The sequence below is a fragment of the Rhinopithecus bieti genome, unplaced genomic scaffold, assembly GCF_001698545.2.
Source record: "Rhinopithecus bieti isolate Rb0 unplaced genomic scaffold, ASM169854v2 scaffold_72501, whole genome shotgun sequence".
In the NCBI taxonomy this organism is placed as follows: domain Eukaryota; kingdom Metazoa; phylum Chordata; class Mammalia; order Primates; family Cercopithecidae; genus Rhinopithecus; species Rhinopithecus bieti.
Window position 1 is genome coordinate 695,775 of NW_016827507.1, and position 25,331 is coordinate 721,105.

At 45.0% G+C, this 25,331-nt stretch overlaps 1 protein-coding gene and 1 long non-coding RNA gene across 8 annotated transcripts in view; one reads left to right on the top strand and one right to left on the bottom strand.

Moving 5' to 3' along the window:
* KHDRBS3 (KH RNA binding domain containing, signal transduction associated 3) overlaps window positions 1-16,726 on the bottom strand; it is a 200,792-nt gene extending 184,066 nt beyond the window's left edge. For 4 of the 6 annotated variants that reach the window (XR_001883777.1, XR_001883778.1, XR_001883779.1 and 1 more), the window contains exon 1: window positions 16,201-16,721. Coding sequence is in view for 2 of the 6 variants with exons in the window: in XM_017863819.1 (XP_017719308.1) it covers window positions 16,201-16,288 (88 nt within the window). In the remaining 4 variants the exon portion in view is untranslated. Of the gene's footprint in view, window positions 1-15,980; window positions 16,159-16,200 lie in introns of those variants that run through there. The other 2 variants (XM_017863819.1, XM_017863820.1) reach the window with 2 other exon arrangements.
* On the top strand, window positions 16,190-23,529 carry LOC108523293 (uncharacterized). 2 transcript variants are annotated; one of them, XR_001883782.1, is made up of 4 exons: window positions 16,190-16,269; window positions 18,436-18,622; window positions 19,376-19,557; window positions 22,209-23,529. It is a non-coding gene; the product is annotated as an uncharacterized LOC108523293 (long non-coding RNA). The 2 variants fall into 2 exon arrangements; XR_001883781.1 differs by having other exon boundaries at window positions 22,206-23,528.
* Window positions 23,530-25,331: the final 1,802 nt, after the last annotated feature.

A 25,331-nucleotide genomic window follows, 5' to 3' on the forward strand; every position in this document is an offset into this window, starting at 1 on the left:
GCACTATTCACAATAGCAAAGACTTGGAATCAACCCAAATGTCCATCTGTGACAGACTGGATTAAGAAAATGTGGCACATATACACCATGGAATACTATGCAGCCATAAAAAAGGATGAGTTTGTGTCCTTTGTAGGGACATGGATGCAGCTGGAAACCATCATTCCCAGCAAACTATCGCAAGAGCAGAAAACCAAACACCGCATGTTCTCACTCATAGGTGGGAACTGAACAATGAGATCACTTGGACTCAGGAAGGGGAACATCACACACCAGGGCCTATTATGGGGAGGGGAGAGGGGGGAGGGATTGCATTGGGAGTTATACCTGATGTAAATGATGAGTTGATGGGTGCTGACGAGTTGATGGGTGCAGCACACCAACATGGCACAAGTATACATATGTAACAAACCTGCACATTATGCACACGTACCCTAGAACTTAAAGTATAATGATAAAAAAAAAAAAAGAAAAACAAACAAATGAAAAAAAAAAAGGTGGAGCTTCCATGCAGTAAGCAAGAGGCTTAAAGGCTGTCTTCTGAGGAGGGGACCTTTTCTGGGCTTTTCTTCTGGAACTCTCCTTTTCAGCCCATTTTACCATGTGGCCATTGCAATAAGAAAGTCCCTGAGCCCTACCCATTTTGGAAGAGGCCCCTATGCTCCACTCAAAAAAAATAAATAAATAAGAACTGAAGTGCAACCCAAGAGAAAGGCAGCCTGAAGCAGAGAAGTGAGCCTGCTCCTGTCCAAAGCCGTAATGAAAGGAGCTAGGGAAATCTGGCAATTTATACATCAAAGGTTGTGGCCAAAGTTCATTAATAATAAAAAGTGTGTACCTGTCTAGAATATTGTCTCTGCACTCCACATATATCCTCAGAGTATCCCCGAGGCATGACCTAGACCCTAACAAGTGACAGGACTCATATTCAGAACATGAAGATCTAAGTCTAACCACTACGAGAAGAAGTAGTAAGACTAACCAAAAACATTCAGAACAAAAGCAGCAATTTCAGCATGCATATGCTGGTACGGATGGGAAGACACAAAGCACATCATCTAAATGGAAAGTGTGCTGGGAAAGTGTAAACCAAGTGGAAGCCAATTTGGAAGCCACATGGCCACCAATGAAGAGAAGCTTTGAGGAGCCAGGAAGCTTTCCGGATGGAGGAGCCTGTGGCACACCAGCTACTCCACCATACTTGCTGAGCTCTCTGTACCAAAGGTCTCTCCTCCAAATTGTCATCAGCTTAGGGCTCAGGAAGCATATAGGTAAGCATCACTGACAGTAATGAGTTTTAAGATTCCGACTTAAAAAATGCATCACAAAAAAAAAAAAAAAGCTTTTCAAATAAACAGCTTTAAGTGTAATTTACACAATTCAGTAAACTTTTTATTAAGTTAGTCACCCTAAGCAAGGAAAGGAAGAACTGAGGGATTCTTTTCCTTTGCCCAACCTTTCAATAGTGATAGAGCCACAAGGATCCCTCCCCTGTCCTTTCCCTTTTGATTACACACACTCCCTGAGTGATCTCATTCTCAGCCACAACTTCAAATACAGGGCAATGCATTTTAGTAAGGCTGGTGTCCAGAAAGACCACATGCAATTCTGAACTCACATAATACAAAACGTTTCAACCTCTCTGTTCAGTACCCACAAACGATCCGTCTAAAACAGAGTTAAGCACGTCATTCTCCTGCATGACATTCTTCAACTGTGATCCAGAACCTTAAACATCCATACTCCTTAGCTATGTGTGAGGCCCTTCATTCTAGTCCCTGTCTAATTCTCTAGTCCCATTTCTCCACAAATTCCTGCACTTGCCTTATTCTCCAAATAAGACTGCTAGGAAGAGTTTTCACTTACCTCATCCATTCAACAAACACAGTGTGTCTATTGCATTTCAGGCACAGCTCTGGGCACTGGAGGCCCAGCAAGGATAAATGCCCCAGCTCTCTAGAGTCTGGAGTCTAGGAGGCATCATCTTGACACAGGTCACTAATCATCGCCATGTGTCTGGGAGGTAGAATCGTGCCTGTTTTACAAAGCAAACACCTGGAGTTTACAGCAGTGAAGGTATGTACCTGGGCCTAGTAACTCCTGTGACAGAGGGGTACCTCCAATTAACTCTGAGTCCCAGAGTCAAGCCTAGTGCCTACACTGCCACAGAGTGAACACTCCTGGTACACCTATCTGAAAAATGGCAGATCTCTTCTCAAAATCAGTATCCAGAAGCTCTAATAAAGAGAAAACACTTTTTCAATCTTCTTTCACTTGCATTCTGAAAGAATGAATTCATTGCTGTCATCCATAATGAGGAAGCTGAGACCAACTGGCTATTCATTCTACACACACTTACTGAGTGCCCACTATCTCCCAGGCACCGCACAGTGAGCACTGGAGAAGGAATCAAAGGTAATGAGTCAGATTCCCTGCTTGTAAGGCAGTTGGATTCTCATGGGAGAAAGAACTCCCACCCAATCATCACGATCGCAGTGTGATAAATGCAATGTTGCATGCACAGAGGACGGTACTACACTAGGAGCTGGCATACAGAGAGCGAGTGAAGAGAACAGGAACGCATTCACTGTACACTGTAAGCCAGACAGGGAGCCCTGAGAGCTCAGAGATGCCATGGTTTAACATTAAACTGAGAGACTCCTGAGAAGCAAACTTGCATCAGTTCCATCACAGTCTGGAGCCCAGGATGTTCCTACCACTACGTAAGGAGTCACACACAAGTCCCCACTCCTTCACTAAATTGGAATAACAGCTGCTATGCAGCACCATAGTGCGTGTCCACTTGTCTTTATTCCAGCCCTTCCACCCCACAATATAAATGTCTTTTTATTTGGCCACTTCGCCACTGAGCTGAACACTCTTTAAGCAGGAATAAAGTATTACCTTGCTCTGTATCCCAGCACTTAGCCCAGTCTAAGTATGTGATCCTTACTGAATAAGGGGAGAAATAACAGCAACTCCTCCAATCCAGTGGGAAACACTGTGGAGAAACAGACACCCAACTAGTCTTCCCTTAGGGGTGTTTCCCCCAAAAGTCTAAATAGTGATTTCCTGAAAGGGTCTAAAAGTCTGAAGCCTGAATAGATCATGCTACTCTTTTGCCTTAATGTTCACTCTCCAAACCAAAAAGACTACTTTCTGCCATGGACCTTTTATTAGAAGTAACATGGTGCCGACCTAAGACAGGTGAGCCAAGAATTCACACGCATCTTCTCAGTTAACATTTCAAGGAGTACACAATGAATGTCAACTCTGCGCCTAGTATTCCATGCTGGGCTCCATGAAGGAAGAAAACAAGAAACTTGTCCTGCTCGCCTAATTAAGTTTTGAGTACCTACAGATACACCACACATGTTACACAGATTCTCTCACGACCATTTTACAGATGAAGAAACTGAAGCTATTCAAGTCAACTATTTCCACGGGTAGCAACATATCCTTTACCCATTTAAGAAGCAAAATCCAGTTGGGCGGGGTGGCTCATGCCTGTAATCCCAGCACTTTCAGAGGCCGAGGCAAGCAGATCACTTGAGCTCAGGAGTTCAAGACCAGTCTGGCCAACATGGTGAAACTTCGTCTCTACTAAAACTACAAAAATTAGCCGGGCGTGCTGGCGGGCACCTGTAATCCCAGCTACTTGGGAGGCTGAGGCAGGAGAATCGCTTGAACTTGGAAGGTGGAGGTTGCAATGAGCCGAGATCACGCCACTGCACTCCAGCCTGGGTGACAGAGCAAGAATCTGTCTCGGGGGGAAAAAAGAAAAACAAGAAGAAGCAAAACAAGAAGCAAAACCCTGACCGAGGCGGAAAAAGGGATGAGAAAAATACAGTCCAGAATACAATCAATCAACTGTTAATGGCATGACTTTCTTTTTTTGTCTCCTTATTCTCTGAAGCTATTAGAAACCATATAACACAGGGCAGGGGATTCTCGCTGTTGGTTCTGAATTGGTGATACACCAAACGATGGGCAGCATGTCAAAAAGGAGACACGCCTCATGAGTCTAAGAGAGAAAGAGACACTTTAGCACTTTTCACGTTGAAGCAACAAAACAAAAAAACAGTAAAACTTGTTAAATCAAAACCTTATAATGCACTTCAAGACGCAGAAGATAAAAGCCATGGGAGGAAAGAAGCCTGCTCGGTTTCCTTTATCAGCACACTAGGACACTCCACAGATCCAAGGATTATTTTGTGACCCAGAACGTTAAACCACTCCTTTGGATTGCAGAGAAAGGAGCGAGCAGAACCTCATGCTGCTTCTCACAGAGAGTAAGACGAATTGCCTGCTGAACACCAAAGAAGCCACGCACCGACAGGTTTAAAATCGACTTTTGAATTTTTGAAATTAAACAAAAATTTAAGCAGTAATTAAAGCTTAATTTATTTTAGAGTCATCAGAGACACTTTAAATTGAATGAACCTCCATCTTTACGCTCAAGCTGCTGGTATCGGCTGTGATGTACTCTAGTGCTTGGTTTCTTTCCAGTGTCAAACGTCACCTTGATGGCAGTCTCTGTGCATTAACAATAGGTGGTCCTGGCTGGGCGTGGGGGCTCACGCCTGTAATCCCAGTATTTTGGGAAGCCAAAGGCGGGTGGATGACTTGAGGTCAGGAGTTTGAGACCAGCCTGGCCAACAGGGTGAAACCCTGTCTCTACTAAAAATACAAAAATTAGCTGGGAATGGTGGCACATGCCTGTAATCCCAGCTACTGGGGAGGCTGAGGAAGGAGAACTGCTTGAACCCGGGAGACAGACGTTGCAGTGAGCCAAGATCGCACCATTGCATTCCAGCCTGGGCGAAGAAGCGAGACTCACTTCAAAAAATAACAAAAAACAATAGGTGGTCCTTCCTAATGGCATACTCTTCTCTTGAGAATGATCAGAGATCACTCCCTGATTTGTCACTGCTGTAATAAAATCCTTTTCTGAATGAATTAGAGCAATAAATTACATAAAGAAAACTGTGAAGAACCAAATCTATTCTGAGACAATAAAAGGGGTATAATTTTGAAATTTTTCACCCACTTGATTGGTGCTGGAGTCTTGCCTCTCAGCTTAGCCTACGCAGAATGCAGCGATGACAGACCAAAGCAGGGGCCATGTGCTCTGTGTGCAGTATGGCTATGCCTTGAGATATGCTTTCATTAAGGAAAGGTAACTATTTCATCATGACAAGAAAAATACCCTCACTAGTTTATGATTTCATTTTTCTCAGTATTACTTTGCATACTGTGCACATTATGTTTTTAAAAGCCTCTCATCTTTAAATAAGGACCTGAACAAATTGACAAGTCATAAGACACTGATGTCCAAAAGAGCCATGAGAGGTCTGCAATAGAAAGAGTCCACAATTGTCATTAATTCATGCAAATAACTTTCATTGTGCCCCTATTTTGGAAAGCATGGGTACAAATGAATTTTACCAAATTTGGTAATAAAGCCTGGTCCCCTAGTTTCTCTGCTGAGAGCAGGAAAGGGTAAGCAGACCACAGCCCATGGCCAAATCCAGCACACTGCCTGTTTTTATAAATAAAGTTTTATCAGAACACAACTATTCTCACTCACGTACATACTGTCTATGGCTGCTTTTCTGCTACAACAGCAGAGGCTGAGCAGAATGCACAGCCCACCAACTATTGACTCTTTAGCCTTTACAGAAAAAGTTTGCTGGCCCTAGGCGTAGAGTTTAGCATAAAGACAATGAAGGTGCAGCCACAGCTAGGTATCTACTTTCCAGCTGTCCGGTGAAATGGCCTGAAAGCAATGACCACCAGCACTCCAGATCTTGGCTTCTAAATAACATTCCACACTACAAGAAACCAGGGCACCTTTGGGGAAAATGGCTCATTTGAGGGCTAGGGCAGAGCAAGAACCAGATGAGCATGGAACAAGTTGCTGTTACAGAGATTAAAAAAATACTAAGCCAACCTAGGGGATGATCCTCTCAAATGGACCCAGGAGCCAGAGCAAAGGCTCCCAAAGGCCAAATCTTAAACAATTTGAGCTTCAATTTACACAGTGATAGTAAAGGATTACAACCCACCCAATTAAAGAAAAATGCATGAATTTAGAAGACAGATACGACTGAATAAGAGGAAGAGAGCAACTGAAAAAGAGAAAGAGGGAGAAAGAAGGAGCAGAAAAGATTCCTTTTCAGTAGAATATCAACCAAAAAATGTAGATGGAATGACTGTGAGAAAATTACCATTTTACAACCATCATAATAATAATTCAGGTAAAAAATGTTAATGGATCTAAAATTTGCGAGGGAGAGTTTAATGAGGAGCAGGATATTTATTTACATAGTCTCAAAGTATCTCCGCACAGAAGTATTAATTAATTACCAAAGGAAAGTAGTAACTTTACAGAGGAGAAAACTGGCACCACCTTAACCAAGTGATCGAACTTTTTACCAATAATGACACAGACATTGTGTGCCCAGGTACGAGGGACTGCGAAGACCTACCATCCCCTCGGTGGCATTCCTGCCAAGACAGTGTGTGACACAAATCTAATTTTAAGGAAACATCAGACAACCTAAATGGAGAGGCATTCTACAAAAAACTGGCCTTGCAGAGTTTCTTGTATAGTTTTCCAAAATGCATATCACGAAAGGCAAAGACAGACAAAGCAGCTACTGCTAACTGGAACACTAAAGAGGCCTGACACTACACAAAATGTGTGTCTTGACTTGGGTCCTGTAAAAGACAAAACCAGAACAACTGGTGCCATCAGCATGTGAACTGTAGAAGAGGTAACAGCACCGTGTGGTTGTTGAACTTCCTAATTTGGATCATTGTACGACAGTTATGAAAGGGAAAACCCTTATTTTTAGTAAATACATGCCAAGGTATTTAAGTATTCATTTGTAAAAGACGACACATGAGTAACAGAAATATATGTGTAATAATCTCATCTTAGATACAACAAATATATTTTATGTTAAAAAATTATAGTGAAATTAAACAAATACGAAACCATTGTCATTCCATCTTTTTTAATTTTTATTTTTAATTGCGGGGGCACACAGTAGGTGTACATATTTATGGGGTACATGAGACAGTCTGATACAGGCATGCAATGCATAATAATCACATCAGGGAAATGGACTATCCCTCACCTCAAGCATTTATCCTTTCTGTTACAAACAATCTAAGTATACTCTTTTAGTTATTTTAAAATGTATGACAACCACTGAGGTGGCATCCTGCCTGCCATGTGCAGATGAGGGAATAGAGGCTCAGTGAGGTACAGTCATGGTCCAGAACACACAGGTCAACTTAGCAATTCAACAAATATGTGTTGAATAAATGCATAAAATGAAAGTATAAATTTTTTAAGTCCTGGGGACTCGTTAACAGTATTCAGCCCTCCTAAAAGTTACTAAAACAGGAAGCCTGGCTTTGTCCAAACTTCTTCCCACATTTTATACCTAGTACTCATCAAGTCTCAACCCACTCAAGTCAGTAAACAGAAGGCAAGAGGAAGCAGACATTTCCACACCGACTGACAAATCTCTTGTTACTGTTGTGTGCTTTCTTATACAAATCAGATTTGGTAATTTGATTTATATACTCCAAAGCGAATTAACCGTGAGTCTAATTTTTCCCCAAAATAAACATCTTACAATGGCCAGTAACCATAAGTCAGACTACCCTAACAAGTTATTTGACAAAAGCTTTCCATTTCATGCTTTTGGAGTATATTTTTCTTCAGGGCCCACTGATCCCTATAATATGTTAGCTTTATGACCTTGAACAAGTTATAAATCCCTCTAACCTCCATTTCTTACCTGTAAAATGAGAACAACAAAACTATATTCATGTGGTAATCACAGATTAAATGAAGAAATGTGTGAAGAACCTAGCTACAGTGCCTGGCATACATACCTTTACGCATTTGAGCAACGGTGGCTACAAAAAAAGGCATGGCTTTCTGCAAATATTGATTAGCAAGTATGCCTCTTAAGATGTTAGGAATATGAAAAATGCCAATGCATGAAAATCAAAAGCAATGCACGTTTATCGATCAACACTCATTTCAGTTCAGAAATAGCTACCAGTGTGAAAGAAAGTGGGTAACCTAGCTGTGTGGAGCGCCATCTAGTGGAAGAAAAGCAGAGCACAAACCGCGCAAACGAAGTAGAGAAAGAACAAGGAAAAAGGATGAAAATGAAAACTGCCCCTTATCTTCATCATAATTTCTATATTTCTCCCATGGGAGCTCAAATCAACAGTGACCCCAAGCGTAAGATATAGATCGAAAAGAGACATTTAAAAGTGTGCCCTCACATACTCTTGCCCTTTATCATACCAAAGAAGAACATCAATAATATGCTAGGAACACCTTTTAAAATCCTTAAAATAGCAGCAGGGGCTGATTGGTGAAAAATTATGGAAATTTACAGCTTACCAATTCAGAGTAAGGTATCTTGTGCTCGTGGAGAGAGGCTGCTGGGTGTCCAGACATGTTTTAAAATATGCAGTCATAAAACTGTTTATGGAAGCTTCATTTGTTAATTTAAGCTTCAGGTGCTGTGTCTTGAATAGCATAATAAAAATCAATCAGAGCTGCTGCTAATTTTGTGCATGATATTAATGAAAGAAGCTTCCTAAAGACTGAATTTCTCCTTCAATATTTCCTGGATTGGAAAACTAAAATAATTCTAACAACATAAAACTACCCTAAGAAATGAAAGTAGATGATTTATGTATTGAATTTTTATTATATACAATATATCTGAAAAGTGACGCCAATACTCACACATCTGTCTCAGAACATTTTATAAAAATAGCAAGTAACGTTTATTAAGCACCTACTGTGTGTTAGACACTGTCCTCATGTCTAAAATAGCAACCCTACAAAGAAGGCATAAGGTCCCCAATGTCACAGATGGGGAAACTGAGGCTCTGAGAAACAAAGTAACTTGCAGGGGGTTATAGACTAGAAAGCTGTCACCTCTCCTAATCACATGGCTCTTTCCGCACCAGCTCATTCCTTGTTGAGTAACACTGTTTCCCAAGTAAACGCCACCCACCAGATGTTACCACTGGTCAGAAAGTTTCTATGCCATTTTTCCATGCCCCTGTGTGCCCTCTGTGCGGTACGCAACCTGCCCTGCTCACCCAGGTCCAATACTAGGCATTTAATTTGAAGAGCTGCATAATCCAAATTCCCCACAAAAGTAAAACATGAAAAACAAGACATACTCAAAGCTTCCACCTCTATCTGGTGCTAACAGGTGCCCTACATAGTGTCATAGTGTTGGGCAGACAAGGATCTGACTCCTGATTCACCAGTTACTAGCTATTTAGGCAAATTAAGTGACCTTCCTGATCTCAGTTTTCTCATCTATAAAATGAGGTAAAATGACTTACTCGTTTAAGACTGTTAAACTAATTCAATGCAATAACATACATAAAGCATGTAAACCAGAAAAGGCTCTTGATAAACGGTAGCTATTATTATTAGCAATTGCAGGGCAAGTATATTTAAACATATGCCCACTTTCCAGAAAGTCATAAAGCATTATCTGTGGGAATACCTTTTTTTCTTTTATGAACCTATTTTTAGAGAATGAAGAATTCACAAATATACCATAAACTGACTATAAATCCCTGATATCATACTCTCAACTGTTTTTGTGATAAACAAAGTATTAAAATACAAAGAGCACTGCACCTCTAGGAGGCGCCTTCAAGAGACAGAACTTTAGCAAGAATTTCACTTGCTTTCCATACGGAATGCTTTTCTATTTTCTTTTTGGTCACTGAAATATATACATATTTAAAATCCTTACTTTGAATGCCTACTGAAGACTGAAAACACTGCCGGAGAGCATAGGAGAAAAAAAGTGAGCTCGCCTTTTGGTAAAACACATTTTCAGTAACCTCTTTTAAAATTCATCACCAATGGAAATTCCTAAGAGGCTTCTGCTATAATGAAACTTTTATTTAAAACAACAATGTTGAATTCTGTCCTTTTATCTCTTTTCTTAAAGTATCTTACCAAAACACTGCAGACTTGATTTAAAATTTCAGCCTGACTACTTACAAGCTGTGCACCTTCACTGGGCAAGTTACTTAGTGTTTTTGAGCCTTAGAGGCCTCGTTTGAAAAAAAATAAAGGAGGCCTGCAGGGAATAAAACCTCCTACCTTGCAAGATCTTGTGGGGATGAGAGAGAATGCACAGAAAGCAGCTGGCACAGGAGAGCTCTCAATTTGGTGGCTTTTATAATCATCATCATCCCCAATGCCAAGGAACACTCTGCTTCTATTGTTTTGGTAGAAGATACGAGTCATTCTGTCTTAGTGGGACTGGTGACAACAGGCAAATGGGGCTTTTGATATCAAAGTTGCTGTTGGCGTTCAATTTGCGATTTCAATTGCTCCTCTGGCTTTCTGAGTTTCCCTTCGGCATCTGAAACTGCAGAATGACTCTCTCAGGTAAGAAACCTTATTTGGCATGTGACTAGGGCGTCCAAAATTCTGTTTTTAATCTGTCATCAGAAATATCATTAGGAGTTTAGAGAAGGAGAGCAAATTGATGAGAGTGCAGTGATTTCATAACTTCCTGAAGAATAAAAGTAAATAAACATCTGATTCAAAGCAGATCTGACAACATCTTTTCATTATCTCCTAGAGAAGGATCCCTACTGTGCAACCACATTTAAAGAGCACTGGGATGTTTTTCTGCTTGTTCAACCCTGCATTTCACTTAGAACCTTCTTTCATTGATACGGGCAGAACTGATGACTTCATCCCCACCTCCAATTCAGGCCCTCTAAAGCCATAGCAGCAAAGCTCTTTACTGACTGCTAAATTCCAAATACACTTTCTGATTCTGCTACCCTTAATGATAATTAACACATGACACTGAAATTAAGACAGGAGTTCCCAGGGGCCCTGTGCTGAGACTTATGCTAGGTGCTGAAGATACAGAGGAAAGACCAGGCCCTGCCTTCCGAGGAACTCACTCTTTACCAGGAAAGACAAAGATCCAAACAAAGCAGTGTGAGGAGGATCACACCCTAAGAGCACCAGGTGTTAAGTGACACCAGAAAATAAGCAATCCAACCCATTTTGAAAAAGGTCAGAGGATTTACCTTAGGGCAGGAATGTGAAGAACAAAGTATGAAAATGGATGCTATTTAATTTATCTTTCAATTCAGCACAGGCTGGAGAAAAAACAAACTGCACATAAAAAAGCTAGGGTTTTCATTCTCCTTCTGTCATTCACTAATTATACCATCACAGGTTGACCAGTAACTTAGCCCTTTAGACCTCTGAGAGTCAGAAGGACATGGTAAAAAGAACAACGAACTTGTAAAAGAACAAAGCTTGATCCTTCACTCTGACATTTTATTACTGGAAGCATGTCACCATGGGCAAGTCACTTTAGTTGTCAGAATCTCGGTTTCTACAACTGAAAACCTGGGCTAATAACCTCTCCATCTCTGAGCTGTTCCTAGTATCGAGATTACAAACATGACCCAGTACCAACGAGTGCCTCGAAAATATCCACAGGCTGATTTATTAATAGTAAATCTAAGCCATCCAATCACTAAATAGTTCAGCATGGTTGAAGGACTAGGGTGTTCCTCAGCAAAGAGGGCATCTACAAACCGAAAACTCATTCTCAAACGCGCACAGAGAGAGCAGGAGCTTCTCACCAGTGCAGACTGTTTTTCCTCGCTACCCCTAGGACCCAACACAGAAAACCGGCATGGCAGGTTCTCTATAAGCCTGTTACAAATGTCCAGTACCAAAACCCTGTACCTCCCAATCACTGGGTCACTTTTAATCATAATACACTGTGTAAAACTCAAGACATGGCATATCTAATACTGAGGGATTGCATTTTCTTACAAAACAAAACAAAACCTGGTAACACAAAGAAAAACAATACAAAACTAAAAACTAAATAATCACATCCTCCTTTGGATGAAACAGAAAATCACAAACTACAGCACGAAGGCACCACACCTAAATACAATTCTGCAATTCTCATTCTTACTCTCTCACTTTACAAGTCTGTGACATTCAAGCAATTCCGAAATGTTTTCCAAAAGGGGTCCCCAAAAATCAAGTTTTAAGCCACTGGGTTTTGTGGATTACAAAGAGGTGTATATAAAGTAAAGCAATAATCCTTCCTTCATGTATTTTTATCCCCCACATTTATTCTAAGTAATGCTAAGAGTTGTAATATTTGAGAAATTGATATAAAAAACATTTTGACATACCAACAAAAAACTTTTATCAACCTAGACACAAATCTGGACCACCTTAATCTTGAATCCTCTGCTCCACTTTCTCTTGTAATCAACGACAACTAAATGTAACTTGGCAGTGAGCCAGCCACCAATCCATACATTGTATCAGATAATTAAAAATACAGCATTATGTAATCTTATTTAATGGTTACTTGGCTTGTATTGAAAACCATCCAAACCAATATCAGAGACTTGGACTAAATTATAATGCATAAGACATTTCTAAAGATGTTTCTTTAGTAAGAGTCAGCACATCCCCTACTAGCAAATATAAAACATGCAACACTACTCTCATCTCCAGTTAACCTCTCCTTGGCAAGAACCGCAATGTCAACTCACCCTACAGGCACTAAGTGGGGGTCCGGAGTGGGATCCCAAAGCCTTTTCTTTGACTGAGTTTTAACATCAAATAAACATTAACCACTAATTTTGCTAGAGAAACAAATTCAGAGGCCAGGAGCGGTGGCTCACACCTGTAATCCCAGCACTTTGGGAGGCTGAGGCAGGCAGATCATGAGGTCAGGAGGTCGAGACCAGCCTGGCCAACACAGTGAAACCCTGTCTCTACTAAAAATACAAAAATTAACCAGGCAAGGTGGCAAGCACCTGTAGTCTCAGCTGCTCGGGAGGCTGAGGCAGGAGAATCACTTGAACCCAGGAGGCAGAGGTTGCGGTGAGCCTAGATCGCATCACTGCACTCCAGTCTGGGTAACAGAGTGAGACTTCGTCTCAAAAAAATAAATAAATAAATATTCGGGAAACTAATTCATTTAGGAGGTGGAGGAGGAGAACCAGTTATCCTTGTAAAATGAAAATAAAATCAGCAATCAATGCCCACCATGAAACACAAGTCTGGAAAAAATATAAAAGCCAATGTATACCAGACAGGAGTATATCTCTTATTGTCATCCTAGCTCAGGAAAGAAAAAGGGTAATTCAGTTAGGAAATCGATCAATCTTCACGAATATTGAATTTTTAAAGAATGACTACACCTCATCTATAAACTGTTTCATTATCATAATGGATTGATTATTAAACTAATATACTGGTCACAGGAGGGATTTAATTCAAAAGTGCCTCTCGGCCTCAGCATCAAAATCCTGAAAGATAAATCTACCATAAATGTTTGCTTCTGCAAAGAAGGCAAGTGCAGACAGAAACTTTTGTAAAATCAGGATAAACTTCCTAAAGGATATATATTATTTCCTATACATTTAAGTCAGTCGGAAACAATCATACTAATTATATTGATTTCTGCAGGGTTTGAAGTTAGCAAGTGAGAAGTATTTCATTCCAACATTTTAGGAAGGCAAAATAAGAGAGAACAATGTCGTCAGAGACAGAAGACCTGAGAGTTCAAATTAAACCTCAGTTGCCCACAAGCTTAGATGGCTGGGACCCTCAGTTCCCTCTCCGAAAAGAGAAAACATGAACATCTGCCTAACCGGAATGCGAGTGTGAGGATGAAACTAGCGCCTTGGAAACTTTAAAATACTATGCAAACATAAGGCCTTGTTAGAGTTTAGAGATACCATAAAATATATCTATTACATGGCACGCTAAGGTTCGCTATGCTGGCCCACTCCACAATTTAGTGCCGAAATACCAACTTCAATGTGAATAACCGCTGAAAACACAGTTGCATTAGAGGCAAACACAAATACAACGAAATTAAGAAAAAACCCTTTCATATAGCCCATAGCAAGATGGTTGGATTTAAAATCAAAGCTTCCTCACAATCATGTAGCTTCAGATTTAAAACACTTGTAATTTTGGAGCTACGTAAGAGTGTAATTAATGTTTTAAGTGATAAAGCTTTGCATTCTGAGTATCAGCCTGTGATTTAAGAGAAAAATGTTTCAATCTGAAGTAATCTAACAGTAAGACAAGCTTCTGAGCAGCACCTCCTCCTTCCTTCACATGTGAGAAATATACTTCTTACAAGAATTACTTTTATGAAAAGTAAGTTTATCAAGTTTAACATCTAAAAAACACTAAATGGCAACATTTCCCCAGTAAATATCTGCTCCAAGTAACTGGAAGCCATTAACACTAGTAAAAACACAGAATTCAAAAGAATTTTGGACGTTTTAGCAACACAATACTATGGTAACATGGCAGAGAAAATCATTCTGACTTTTAAAAATAAGATAACACACTATACTTTTAGTTTAACTGTTCCTTAATTAAGTACAACCTAACTTTGATTCGGTCTCTCTATTAGGAAAAATGCACTTGAGTCCACAGTCCAGAATATTTCCAATTCCACGGATCTCATGCAATGTACAAAGAAATTTCTTTCACAGAGACGACAGCCCCGCAGGCAATAAAAGATACATGTAAATCATCAGGCGCAAGGAGTACAAACTCAACTGCAGAACTGTTCAGAGGGCACAGAAATCAAACTTAGGAAATTCTTTTCTTTTATTTAGTAATGCATGCCCATTACTTTCTCACAAGCCCATTTTATTAAAGAAATAAAAATAAGCCTGCAATTAAAATAAAATGGGGGAGCTCCATAAGCCTATTTCTGTTCAACAATTCAAATATTCTTAAATTCTTGGAGACAGTAAGAGTCTCTCCACCACCATCCGTCGACCACACACACACCCTACTCTGAAGAACTGGCTGAAACAGGCAAATAGTGGAGGCCACTGTTTTAAAATATAGGTATCTTAGGTATCTATATACAAATAGAATATGTCTGCCTCATCTTTCACTTCCAACAATAAAAGAGCCAGGGCGAGCACTGAGAGCAGCAGATCCGATTCATCTAGGGAACCACCGACTGTCAGTGCACAGTAATTCCTGCAAAAGGTAACAGATCTGACCAGATCATGTTGCTGCCATTTCCCAGAGAAAAGACAGACCAATGGCCCCCACACCCATCTTCATCTGAAACACATATTCCAGGAAAAGCAGGAGACTGCTCCCGGGAAGGAAGGCTTAATTTACCGTGCATCCCAGCAGATGATTCAGGAAGCCACAGGAGGAGAAAGCCAGGGAAACAAGGTCCCAGGTAGGCGTGCCTCCAGATACCCCTGTATCCCTGTCCAGCAGTACTTCCCAGGACCTTTCACACCCTGAGCTGGCTGGAGTGGTGTGAAAACGGCAAGGACTCCCTTCACCACTGTTCCAAACCTCAAGACAGCCACCAATGAGGGCCACCCAACCCAACGTCCCCCAGAAGGGTGCTCTTTTGCCGGCCTCCTCTCTCCTACTGACTTTTCCAAGGGCCAGCCTGCAAGGCTTGGCATGGGCTGCCCACCCCCGGGGAGGGCTGACTGCCCCGCCTGGGCTGCTGGAGCCTGGACACAGGAGAGACAAAGGGCTGGAAGGGTGAACTGGACTCCTCCCCTGGGACCACGGAGCTCCTCTCCTCTCAGGTGCTGGGGTCTGACCCCAGCCCTCTTCCAAGGTCCCCAAACTTCGCTAACAATCCAAGCACCTGTTCTCTTCGCCTCTTCTGCATTTGAGTCCCTCAAGTCCTTCCGTTTTCCTCCGGCTTTTTCTCCAGTACCTTAGACAATCCAAACACCCTACTTCCCCGAGTTTAACACGCTCCCCTCCTATGAGATAATTCAACCTCGTCCCCAACAAAGCCCCGAGATGGTCGCTGTCCCCCACCCAGAAGTTTCCCCTGGGTGTCTCCGAGTCCTCAAAGATTTCCTTCAAGTCTCACCCATGCGCCCCAGCCTTCTCCTTCCTTTCCAAGTCCCCAAAATTCACATCGGGGTCTTCCCCTAGGTTTCCCACAGCCTCCCAGGTCCCCATGCAAAGGCCGGGCCTCCGTCTCCGCCGCGTCCGCTGACAACAGAGCGCACGGAGGCGCCCCCCGGGCCCCCGCGTTTCCACCCGGCCCCCAACCGCCGCCTGCGGGCAGTTAACGGCCGGCGCCTCACCTTGGTTCACCAGGCGCAGGGCGTGCGTGAAGGAGGGGTCCAGGGAGTCCTTCTCCGCCATCAGCTCGGGTAGGTACTTCTCCTCCATGCTCGCCGGCCGCCGGGCCCGGGACGTGGACTCCAGGCGCACGGGCGGCGGCGCCAGGCAACCCCGACTCCGCCTGCGCCCGCCCCAGCGGCCGGCGCCGGGCCCAGACGCGGCGGGCTGGCGGCCAAGCCCGGGCAGTCGGCTGGGAGGAGGCGGCGCGGCGGCGGCGGCACGGGGGCGGGAACTGGCTGCTGAGCCGCGATCCTCGGTGGCCGCGCGAGTGGCCAGCGCCGGCGGCCCCCGCGCTGCGGGCGCGGGGCGCAGAGGGCAGGCGGACGCAGGCTGCGCGGTTACGGCGGACACTAGCGTCGGCGGCGCCCGCGCGCGCCGCCTCGCGGCCCCTGAGGCGCAGTCACGGCGATGCCCCGCCAGTCCCCGCCAGCACCGCCGCCCGGCGCGTCCCGAGCCCCACACCGCTGCGACTCGCACGCCGCGCGCCTCCCCGGCAGCTCATGAGGCGCGCGCCGGCCAGCGCCCAGCGCCTGCCGCCGGATCCCCCGCCGCCCCGCCCCGCCCGGACCGCCACGCCACCCGCCGCCGCCGCCCGCGCCTGCGCACTTGGCCCCACCGCCGCGCACCGCCTCCTGGGGCCGCTCTCGGCTGCGCGCCCGTCGGGACTAACCGGGAGTTTGCGAGAAGGGGTGCGTCCAAGGTCCCCTCCCGCATGCCTGGCGCCCACCTTTGGCCCTGAGGGTCGAGTGGGGAGCCCCACGACCCTCTTACAGCCTTCCAGATGCACGGACTGGGAAACTGGGGCTCAGAGAGGTCAAGTGGCTCGCCCAAGGTCACCCAGCGAGTGATCCTGGGAAGAGGGGACAAGGGTCGAGCTGGAGCTGGGAAGGGCGCCCCAGTTCGCCCCAGCCGCGCTCTGGGGAAAAACAGGGGTACCGTCCTGCTCTCTAAAGCTCCGTGGACTTCTTTAAGTTATGTCACGTTGCTGTCCCCTCGTATTTACAAGAGAGTAAGGCAGGGGCGCCGTACTTTCTCCTCGCCTGGGCTCAGAGCGCCAACCTCCTGCGATCCTCTAGCTCAGAGGTCTGTTACATAAAAGCGCGTGTCCTTCTGGGCGTCTTTGTCATCCGGACTTGCTCCTGGGTTGTCATTCTCTTAGGTCATAAACCGGCTGTGCCTGGACACAGCTGAGTGAGCCGCGTCTGAGCTCATCCGCTCCCGGGGAGAGGCCCTGGGACGCCCCGCCTGTCGGTGGCAATGCCCTCTGTCGCCTTCCGCCCACCCCCAACCCCCAGCAAATGCGCTCCCAGGGCCATTTCATATTTCCCGAGGCACGTGGAATAACCGTCCCCCAGGGAGGCCAAGGGCTTCAGTCCTTGCCCTGACGTTTTTCCTGCTTTCAAGCACCCAGCTCAAGTCCTGGCCTCAATGTCACCTTCCCCGGACAGCCTATCAGGACCTCCCTGGCAAAGCAAGTCACTTCTCTGTGTCCCCCCAGTTCGGTCAGAGGTCATTCACAGTCAGCTGTAATTCTGTTTTCAGTAGACCATGAACATCAGGGACAGAGCTTGAGTTTTGTTTTTGAGGGGGAACGTCCCCAGCGTGTCATACAGGGGGCAGGGATGGAGGGTACTGGAATGTCTCTTGGAGGAGTAAGTCAGTGGCATGCCACTCTCAGCCAATGGCCTGAGGACAATTCCCACAGTCCCCCAGGCAGCCCCCGCCCTCCCAATGCAAATGGAGGCAGCTTTACAAACCTCTAAGGGAGTGGGAGGTGGTAGAAATCTTGGAAGCTCTAAGTCCCAGCCCCCAGTACTCAATTGCCCTCACTCTCAAGGCCCCACTCCTCCCCTCCCCGGGTAAGGTGCCTTTTCAGAGTCCCCAGTAAGAGTCTTCCTCATGTCTCTCTTTAGTCTCAACTTGCAAGAAGCAGAAAAATGACACAGTCAGAAGCAAGGCCTCTGGGGTTCAACAGCCTGGATTTGGAATCATGGCTGTGCTGCTCACTAGCTGTGACCTTGGGCAAGTTTCTTCACCTCAGGGTCCTCATCCATCAAGTGGAGATGACAACAGAACCTATTTCATAAGAAGTTCATGAGAATAAATATGTTAACTCATAATGAAATCCCCAAAACAGCATCCCGCATATCGGAAATGCTGAGCTGATCTTTGCTTTGGGTTTTTCCCTGCTGCAGGGCTATCCTCTGGGCCTTCTGAGCCTCCCTTGCCTTCGCTTCAACTGTAACTCCAGGGACGCTGGGCGAACAGCCATCTGTGGACTCCTCGCTGCTGGACATGGTGCTTCGCCCCAGCCTGGCCAACTGAGTGAAGGACCTGTGACCATCGCACCTCTGTTTCTGACCTGGTCCCAGCGTCAGACTTGTAGGCTGCTTGTGGCTGCTCTTCTCAATTCCAGATCTGTGACTGGCCTCTCAGCCCCAGAGACAAAATGGGCACTTCCCAAACCACCCTCACCCAGAAGGGCAGGAGTGTGGATGGCTGCATCCTGGCTGCTACCTGCCTCACTATGCCGCTTGGTTAATTAACTTTAAACCTGAGCTTCCCAGTCCACACCCCCAAAACCAGGGTTATGCCAGCAGTCCTGCGGGACAACAGGAGGGACTCATAGGACAATGTCTTTTGCTTTTACAACTGAAGGGAATCATACACCTCTGGCTTATATTCCTGTGTCACAGGACTTACATTCTATGGTGGGGTTCCCTGACAGCTGCTTGTAAATGGGCAAAAGGGGACAGAGAATGTCTGGGATGAGGCTAGAAGAGGAGAATGGGGCCTGGATGTCCAGTGGCTTCATCGGAACACTTAGACTCTCTCTTCTCAACATCTCTTCTCCCTCTGCGTCTTCCATTCAGACCATCTGCCCCGGTGACAGTCCAGACCTTAAGGAGTCACTGTTTTTATTAAGTGCCAGCCCTGTGTTTACGACTTCGGATTCACTATGGTTCTCTCAACCCCCTGTAAGGAAAATTCTATTTATCACCACTTACAAAGAAGGAAACTGAGGCCTGGGGCAGTTTAATACCACCTTGCTTAAGGCTCCACAGCTGTCAGCGGGGATCCCAGGCCCACCTGACTCTCTGACCCTTCTTTCTCTCCCTGGTTCTGCCTTCCCAGGTAGCAATCTGGGACACTCCCGACTGGCTCTTCATCCCTCCCTGATCTGAGCTGGCAGAGTCAGTCTGCCAGCAGCTGTGGAGGAGGGCTATGCCCTGGGAAACTGACAGCAAGGACACTGAATCTTCTGCTCCAGACCCTCCTTCTCCGAGAAGCTTCCAAGAGGGCAGGTGCCAAACGCTGTGAGTGCCCATGCGGGGTCCTCCAGGGAGGAGGGAGATGAATGTCTCTGTGAGATGCTCAGGAAATTGTCCCCACCCACCAACCTGGCTGAGCTGTTGGCTGTGGGACACCTCCATGCCGTGCTGCACACTCTACTGATCTTCATGAGATCACCGCCCTGCAGGCACTAACCCTCTGACCCTTTTGAAAAGGAGAAATCAGGTCTTGGGAAAGGTGGTGATTTTCCCACAAGCAGCTGCAGGTGGTACTCACACTCAGGTCTCTCTAGAATACACCAGTACTCACTGAACACATACTATGGGCAGAGACTGCTCTGGGTACCGGGGACATAGCTATGGACAGAACAGACTTCTCCAAAGGCCCTTAAGGCCAGGGCACTGGGGCTGCGTACTCCATCTGCAGAGTCTGTGATTAGACTGACCAGACGCTCAGGTCTGGACTGGAAGCCCCGCACTGCAGTGAGGAACTGTGGCTGCTCTTTCTTCTCACGTCCAGGTCTGGGACTAGCCTCTCAGCCCCAGAGACAAAAGGGTACTTCCCAAACCCACCCCACCCAGTGACACTGGGCCATCTCAGAAAACACAGCAAGTCCCCGTGGCCCCAGCCCACCACCATGGCACTGTCTGCCAGAATCCACACCTGCCTCCTCTTCCCCCACTTACTGACTCCTGGGGAGAGACAGACAAGTCCCTGGCCTTTATGACACTAACTGCAGTAAGTCAGACAGCTGCAGCAACTCAGTGTCGTTAGAGGAGACACAAAATGTAGGGAGTGTGTCCATGAGGAAGTTTTCATATTTGCACAGGACAGCTGCTCACACTACAAGCTTCCTCTTCCTTTTGTTTAAGAAAGGTGAATCCTATCCTAGTTACTCCAAACCTCTGCAATGCCACACTGTGAAGTCCTAATCCAACTGCACCAAAGGCCAGAGAGACCTCAGCTTGGCCCCAGCTGCCCTGCTTACTGTCCTCCTCACAAGATCATTTTGAGCTTGAAACTGAAGGATTAAGCTCACATAGGCACCACATGCATTTTAAAGCTTTTCCACTCTCCATCCTCTCCGCCCCAGTAGCATTGTTTGTGCTCCTGTTCACACTTGACACATCTGGTCCTGGTCATCTGTGGACCCCTTTGCCTTCACACTGTCCTCAGAGCCTGCTCAGCTGCCCAGCCCCAGTGCCTGGTCCAGAGGCCAGTTCACAGCAAGCACTCAGCACTCATTCTGGATCCGTGTCTCCTAAAATGCCGTCCCGGAACAGCACTGCTACCCAGCCATCTGAGGCCAATGCATTTGTCATGTAAGACAGGCACCAAAAGATGGCACATCCTTACCTAGAAATCAGTCATTTATGTATCAGGGAGAAAGACACCAAAAGTGTTCACTCTGAACCCTGACTCCAGTCAGTTACAGCAGGAAATACTTTTTCAAACTTTGTAGCTGTGGCTGAAAAGCCTTGACACAAGTTGGGGAGGACACAAAGCAACTCTTCAAAGTTTGGAGGCTTCACACAGTTCAAAGCCCAGTGTGGATCTGGAGTGCCTTCACCAAGGACTAGTTGGTCTGTGAGTGGCTCTCTTGTATTTTACTCAAACAAGCTCCAAAATCCTCCTGCATTCAGATAGTCACAAGCCACCACTTTTTAGAGATGAGGAAACTGTTACTCAGAAGGTTTAAGTGACCCAGAGGTAGTAAGTGGAGAACTGGACACATGCTTGCATGGGTACACACACACACACACACACACACACACACACACACACACTCCACCCAATGTGAGGATGGGTAGAATCAGACCTTCAATCCCAGTCACTCACATACCTGAAGACACCTGTTTTTCTGTCTATATCCATCTGCCCTGCAAATCTATACCCTCCTCTCAGTATTTGGTGGATGGAAACTTCAGTTTCTCTCGCCAGCTCTCTTCTTTGCCAAGAGAATCGAGCCATCCTGGCTGTCTTTCTGCAGCTTAAAACAATTTTTTAAAATATGAAAATAAACCACACACACAGATATTGTGCACACACCCCCTAGTGGCCACATGTGGAAACACATGCCCTACAAAGTTTGCGTTGGGGTTGATAGCCACTTGGGTTTGAGAAGGAAACCCCAGATAGGAAGGAGGATGGTGAAAGATGATCTTATGTGGAAGACAGTGAAAAGGAAAAGACAAAGAAAAGGTGGGGGAGAAAGAAAAGTGTGATGGAGAAAAAGAAGGCAGGAGAACAAAAGGAAGATTAAAGAAAGATGTATAGGAGGACAGAGAGAAAACAGTAAGACAAGCTTAAAGGAGGGATGTTTCTCAATGTGAAGTCTTTCTCTGTTTCAAATATAACTACAGAAAGTAATAATGGAAAATAACACGAATTGGTGTGTTCAGGGTCAGCTGGCCATCCTGTACACAGGCAGGTGGTGACAGGGTCCATATCTGACCCCATCACTGCCTGACTGGGTAATCTTTTCAGAATCCAAAGCTTTCTCTGTCGCTATTTCTGAGCTTGTAAAGGGTAGCTAATAGAAGTTGTTCTTTCCTATTTTATTGAGGTCTGATGAGAACAATAAAGATTTGCAGAGAAAACCTTGAAAAGTGCTCTAAGCTCTTGGACATAACCATCACAGAAATGTGTTTTATTATTTTTCTCAATGCAGCAGAAACCCTCCATCCTTTGCTTCCTGGTCTAAAAGGTTATGAGTGATGCTGGAGTGCCAAAGTACTTGCTGTATTTCAACAATGCATCAAGTTATCACCACTTCTAGTGCTTTGGAAGATGCTGTGATTTGGAAAGCACTGTCGAAATGTAAAACATTATTGCCACAGTAGTAAAAATATCTGTGTCCATCTCCTAGCCCACTATTTCTTGTCAGGATGCATAGAGATACACACAAAACAATTCTGTCCACATTAGTAGAATGTTTTACAGCAAAACCGCACATACCTCAGTTTGGCAAAATAATCAGAAACAAAATATTTCCGTCAGTGGCAAGTTAGCCTTAGTGTCTGAACAGCTACCGAGGGGGTGATAAAGTGTTTAGTGTCCACTGCAAATGTGAAGACATCCAGGTCTCATAAAAATGCCAGCTTGGGCTTGTGTTTTTCTTAAGAAAGGAAGAAACAAACTTACAAATGGGCTGTGGAAGAAGAATGGACATAAAGCTGAGATTGTGGACTTAAGTTAGATGATTGAATTACAAGAGAAACATTTTTTCTCAAAATGAAAGTTGACTTTTGTTGGTGACTCAACTGCAGACTTGCTGAACAGGTCTGTGAGTTTCATTCTTTGGCATCTCTCTAGCGTAGCACTAGCCTTCCCACTAATATCAGCCCTCATCACCACCATGTCTGGATTTATACCAAGGTGACACAGAATGCCTCAAAATCTATTGCTTGTTGGAGAGATGGGGGCTACTGGTTATACCTGGGCAACCTCGATCGACTTTATCATGCCTCTGATGACAGCTGGCATGTGGAACGCTCCAGCTTCCTCTGGCAAATCTTATCCTGAGAGCAAATTCTCTCTCAGTCTTTGTAGCCATACTTGTTGGTCTGCAAGCAGCAGCAACTTAGATGTAGAAATTATCATGATCTGGGCACAGTTCAAGAGTAAGTTACCCTTGAGCGTATGGTGGTTGAGCCCACAAGTTAAGGAGTCTGACACCGCTGTGGGCCTGCCCTTAATGATCTGGGAGCTTTGAGGCAAGGCAGCCTCTTTGGGCCTCTCTTTCTGCACTTGGGAAATGAAGGCAGTATTACCCCCTCCCGTGCAAACAGTTACTTTAGGACCTCCATGAGCTGAATGTGTTTAACATGTTCATCACAGAGCCTGACACTCCAGGGGCACAGAATGGGTACAATATCAGTAGAGCAGCACTGTCCAAAAATAATGTGAGCCACACATGTAAAGTTAAATTTTCTAGAAGCCAGTTGGCAATGTGAAAAACAGATGAAGTTAGTTTCAATAAAGTTATCTAATCCAATATATCCAGAATGCTGTTTCAATATGTGATCAATAATTTTAAAATATTAATGATGTTTTACATTCTTATTTTGACTAAGTCTTTGAAATCTGATGTGTAGTTTGCACCTACAGTACATGTCAATCCAATGTAAAATTTTCAACACCTAAGGTTCTATCCAAACTATAAAATTGTGTTTAATGAAAAAAAAAAATTCTTCCACTGCTTCCATTTTAAAATTTAACTTTAATTAATTAAAATAACATGAAAACCAGTTATTCACTAGTGACAGCCCCAATCCAAATGCTTGTTAGCCACATGTGGCTGGTGGCTGTGGGACTGGCCAGTACAGAGTCAGAAGAAGATATTCTGGGATGTGGCTTAGAAACCCCAGCTGTAAGTACTTAACCAAGTAGGCTCACCCTTGTCTTACCCTCCTCCCCATGAAGTCCCAGAGTAGGCTGCCCAGGCCTGGGGCAGCAGCTACAAGATGTCCTAAGTGTGCCACGCCCCTGCGATCTTTCTGCTTCATCAACCTTAGGGGACCAAAATGGGCTGTGTTCATTCCACCCTGGGCATCATGACCTGATTCCAGGCAGGAGTAAGGAAAAGGGAGAGAGCTAACGGGAAAATTCTCAGCACCTGTTGAGTCTGTGCAGCTGATAGGACGCTTTGTTGGAAGCCTCACCAAATGGCTTTTGCTTAAGTAACCAAACTGCATCACACATGAACACCCTTATTTGCAAGGGGCAGAACTGGTAACCATCGTGTTTTCCCTGGGCACATCACATCTTCCAACAAAAGCAGCGTTCCTCAGTAAGGAATAGAGGATAATTGATGTTTAGGAAGCAACTGACAGCCTCTATCAGAGGTGGCATCTGCAATTATCATGACCACTTCAACTCCTGGCTCTATTACTACACAACTACCATCAAACTCTCAGATGATCTGGAGGAGGCACTCACAATCTTTAAAGAAATAAAACAGTAGGGTTGTGCATTTTTTGCCGGTTGAAGGAAACAAAACTCCCTTTCCTGCATCGCATCTTACAATTCAGCCAGGTATGATCCAGGGAATCAGAACAGACAGGAAAGGGAGGGCAGGAGGACTGGACTGCCTTTCTGAGTGGACTCTGGATACTAGGAAGAAGTAGAGTCTTCTAGGCAGAACAAGGTGTGGCGTGAGCAAGAAATCCCTCCTTTGTGGTGCTGAGGGAGAAGCTGTGGCTCAAGTTAGTGCTGGATGGGGACTAGCTGTAAGCAACCAGGAGGGAGACTAGATGGAAGGCAGGTGTGCACCCCGTGTTGTGGCCCTTTCTTTCTTACAGACACCAAAGATGTTTCCATGCGCTCAGCTGTAGCTTGGAGGTCTTTCTTGAGATGCTGACTTCCTGTGCTCTCGTCTCCCCACTATGCCTCTGCTCATTGTTGAGCAGGAACAGATGCACTGTGAACCTCAGTATCACCTAGATATTGTCTTGTTTCCTCTTGGAGAGTTACTGAAAACCTAAGCCTCACAGCGGGATCAATATTATGACCATTTCATAGGCCAGTTGTGAGGGTGAGATGAACGAATGCACGCAAAATGCTTAGTTTCCCCCAGCACATAGTTTCCAAAAACACTTCTCTAAGGTGTTTCTTTTGTTTGTTTGTTTGTTTGTTTGTTTTGAGACAGCATCTCACTCAGTCACCAGGCTGGAGTGCAGTGGTGTGATCTCGGCTCACTACAACCTCCACCTCCTGGGTTCAAGTGATTCTCCTGCCCCAGCCTCCCCAGTTGCTGGGACTACAGGCACCCACCACCACACTGAGCTAATTTTTG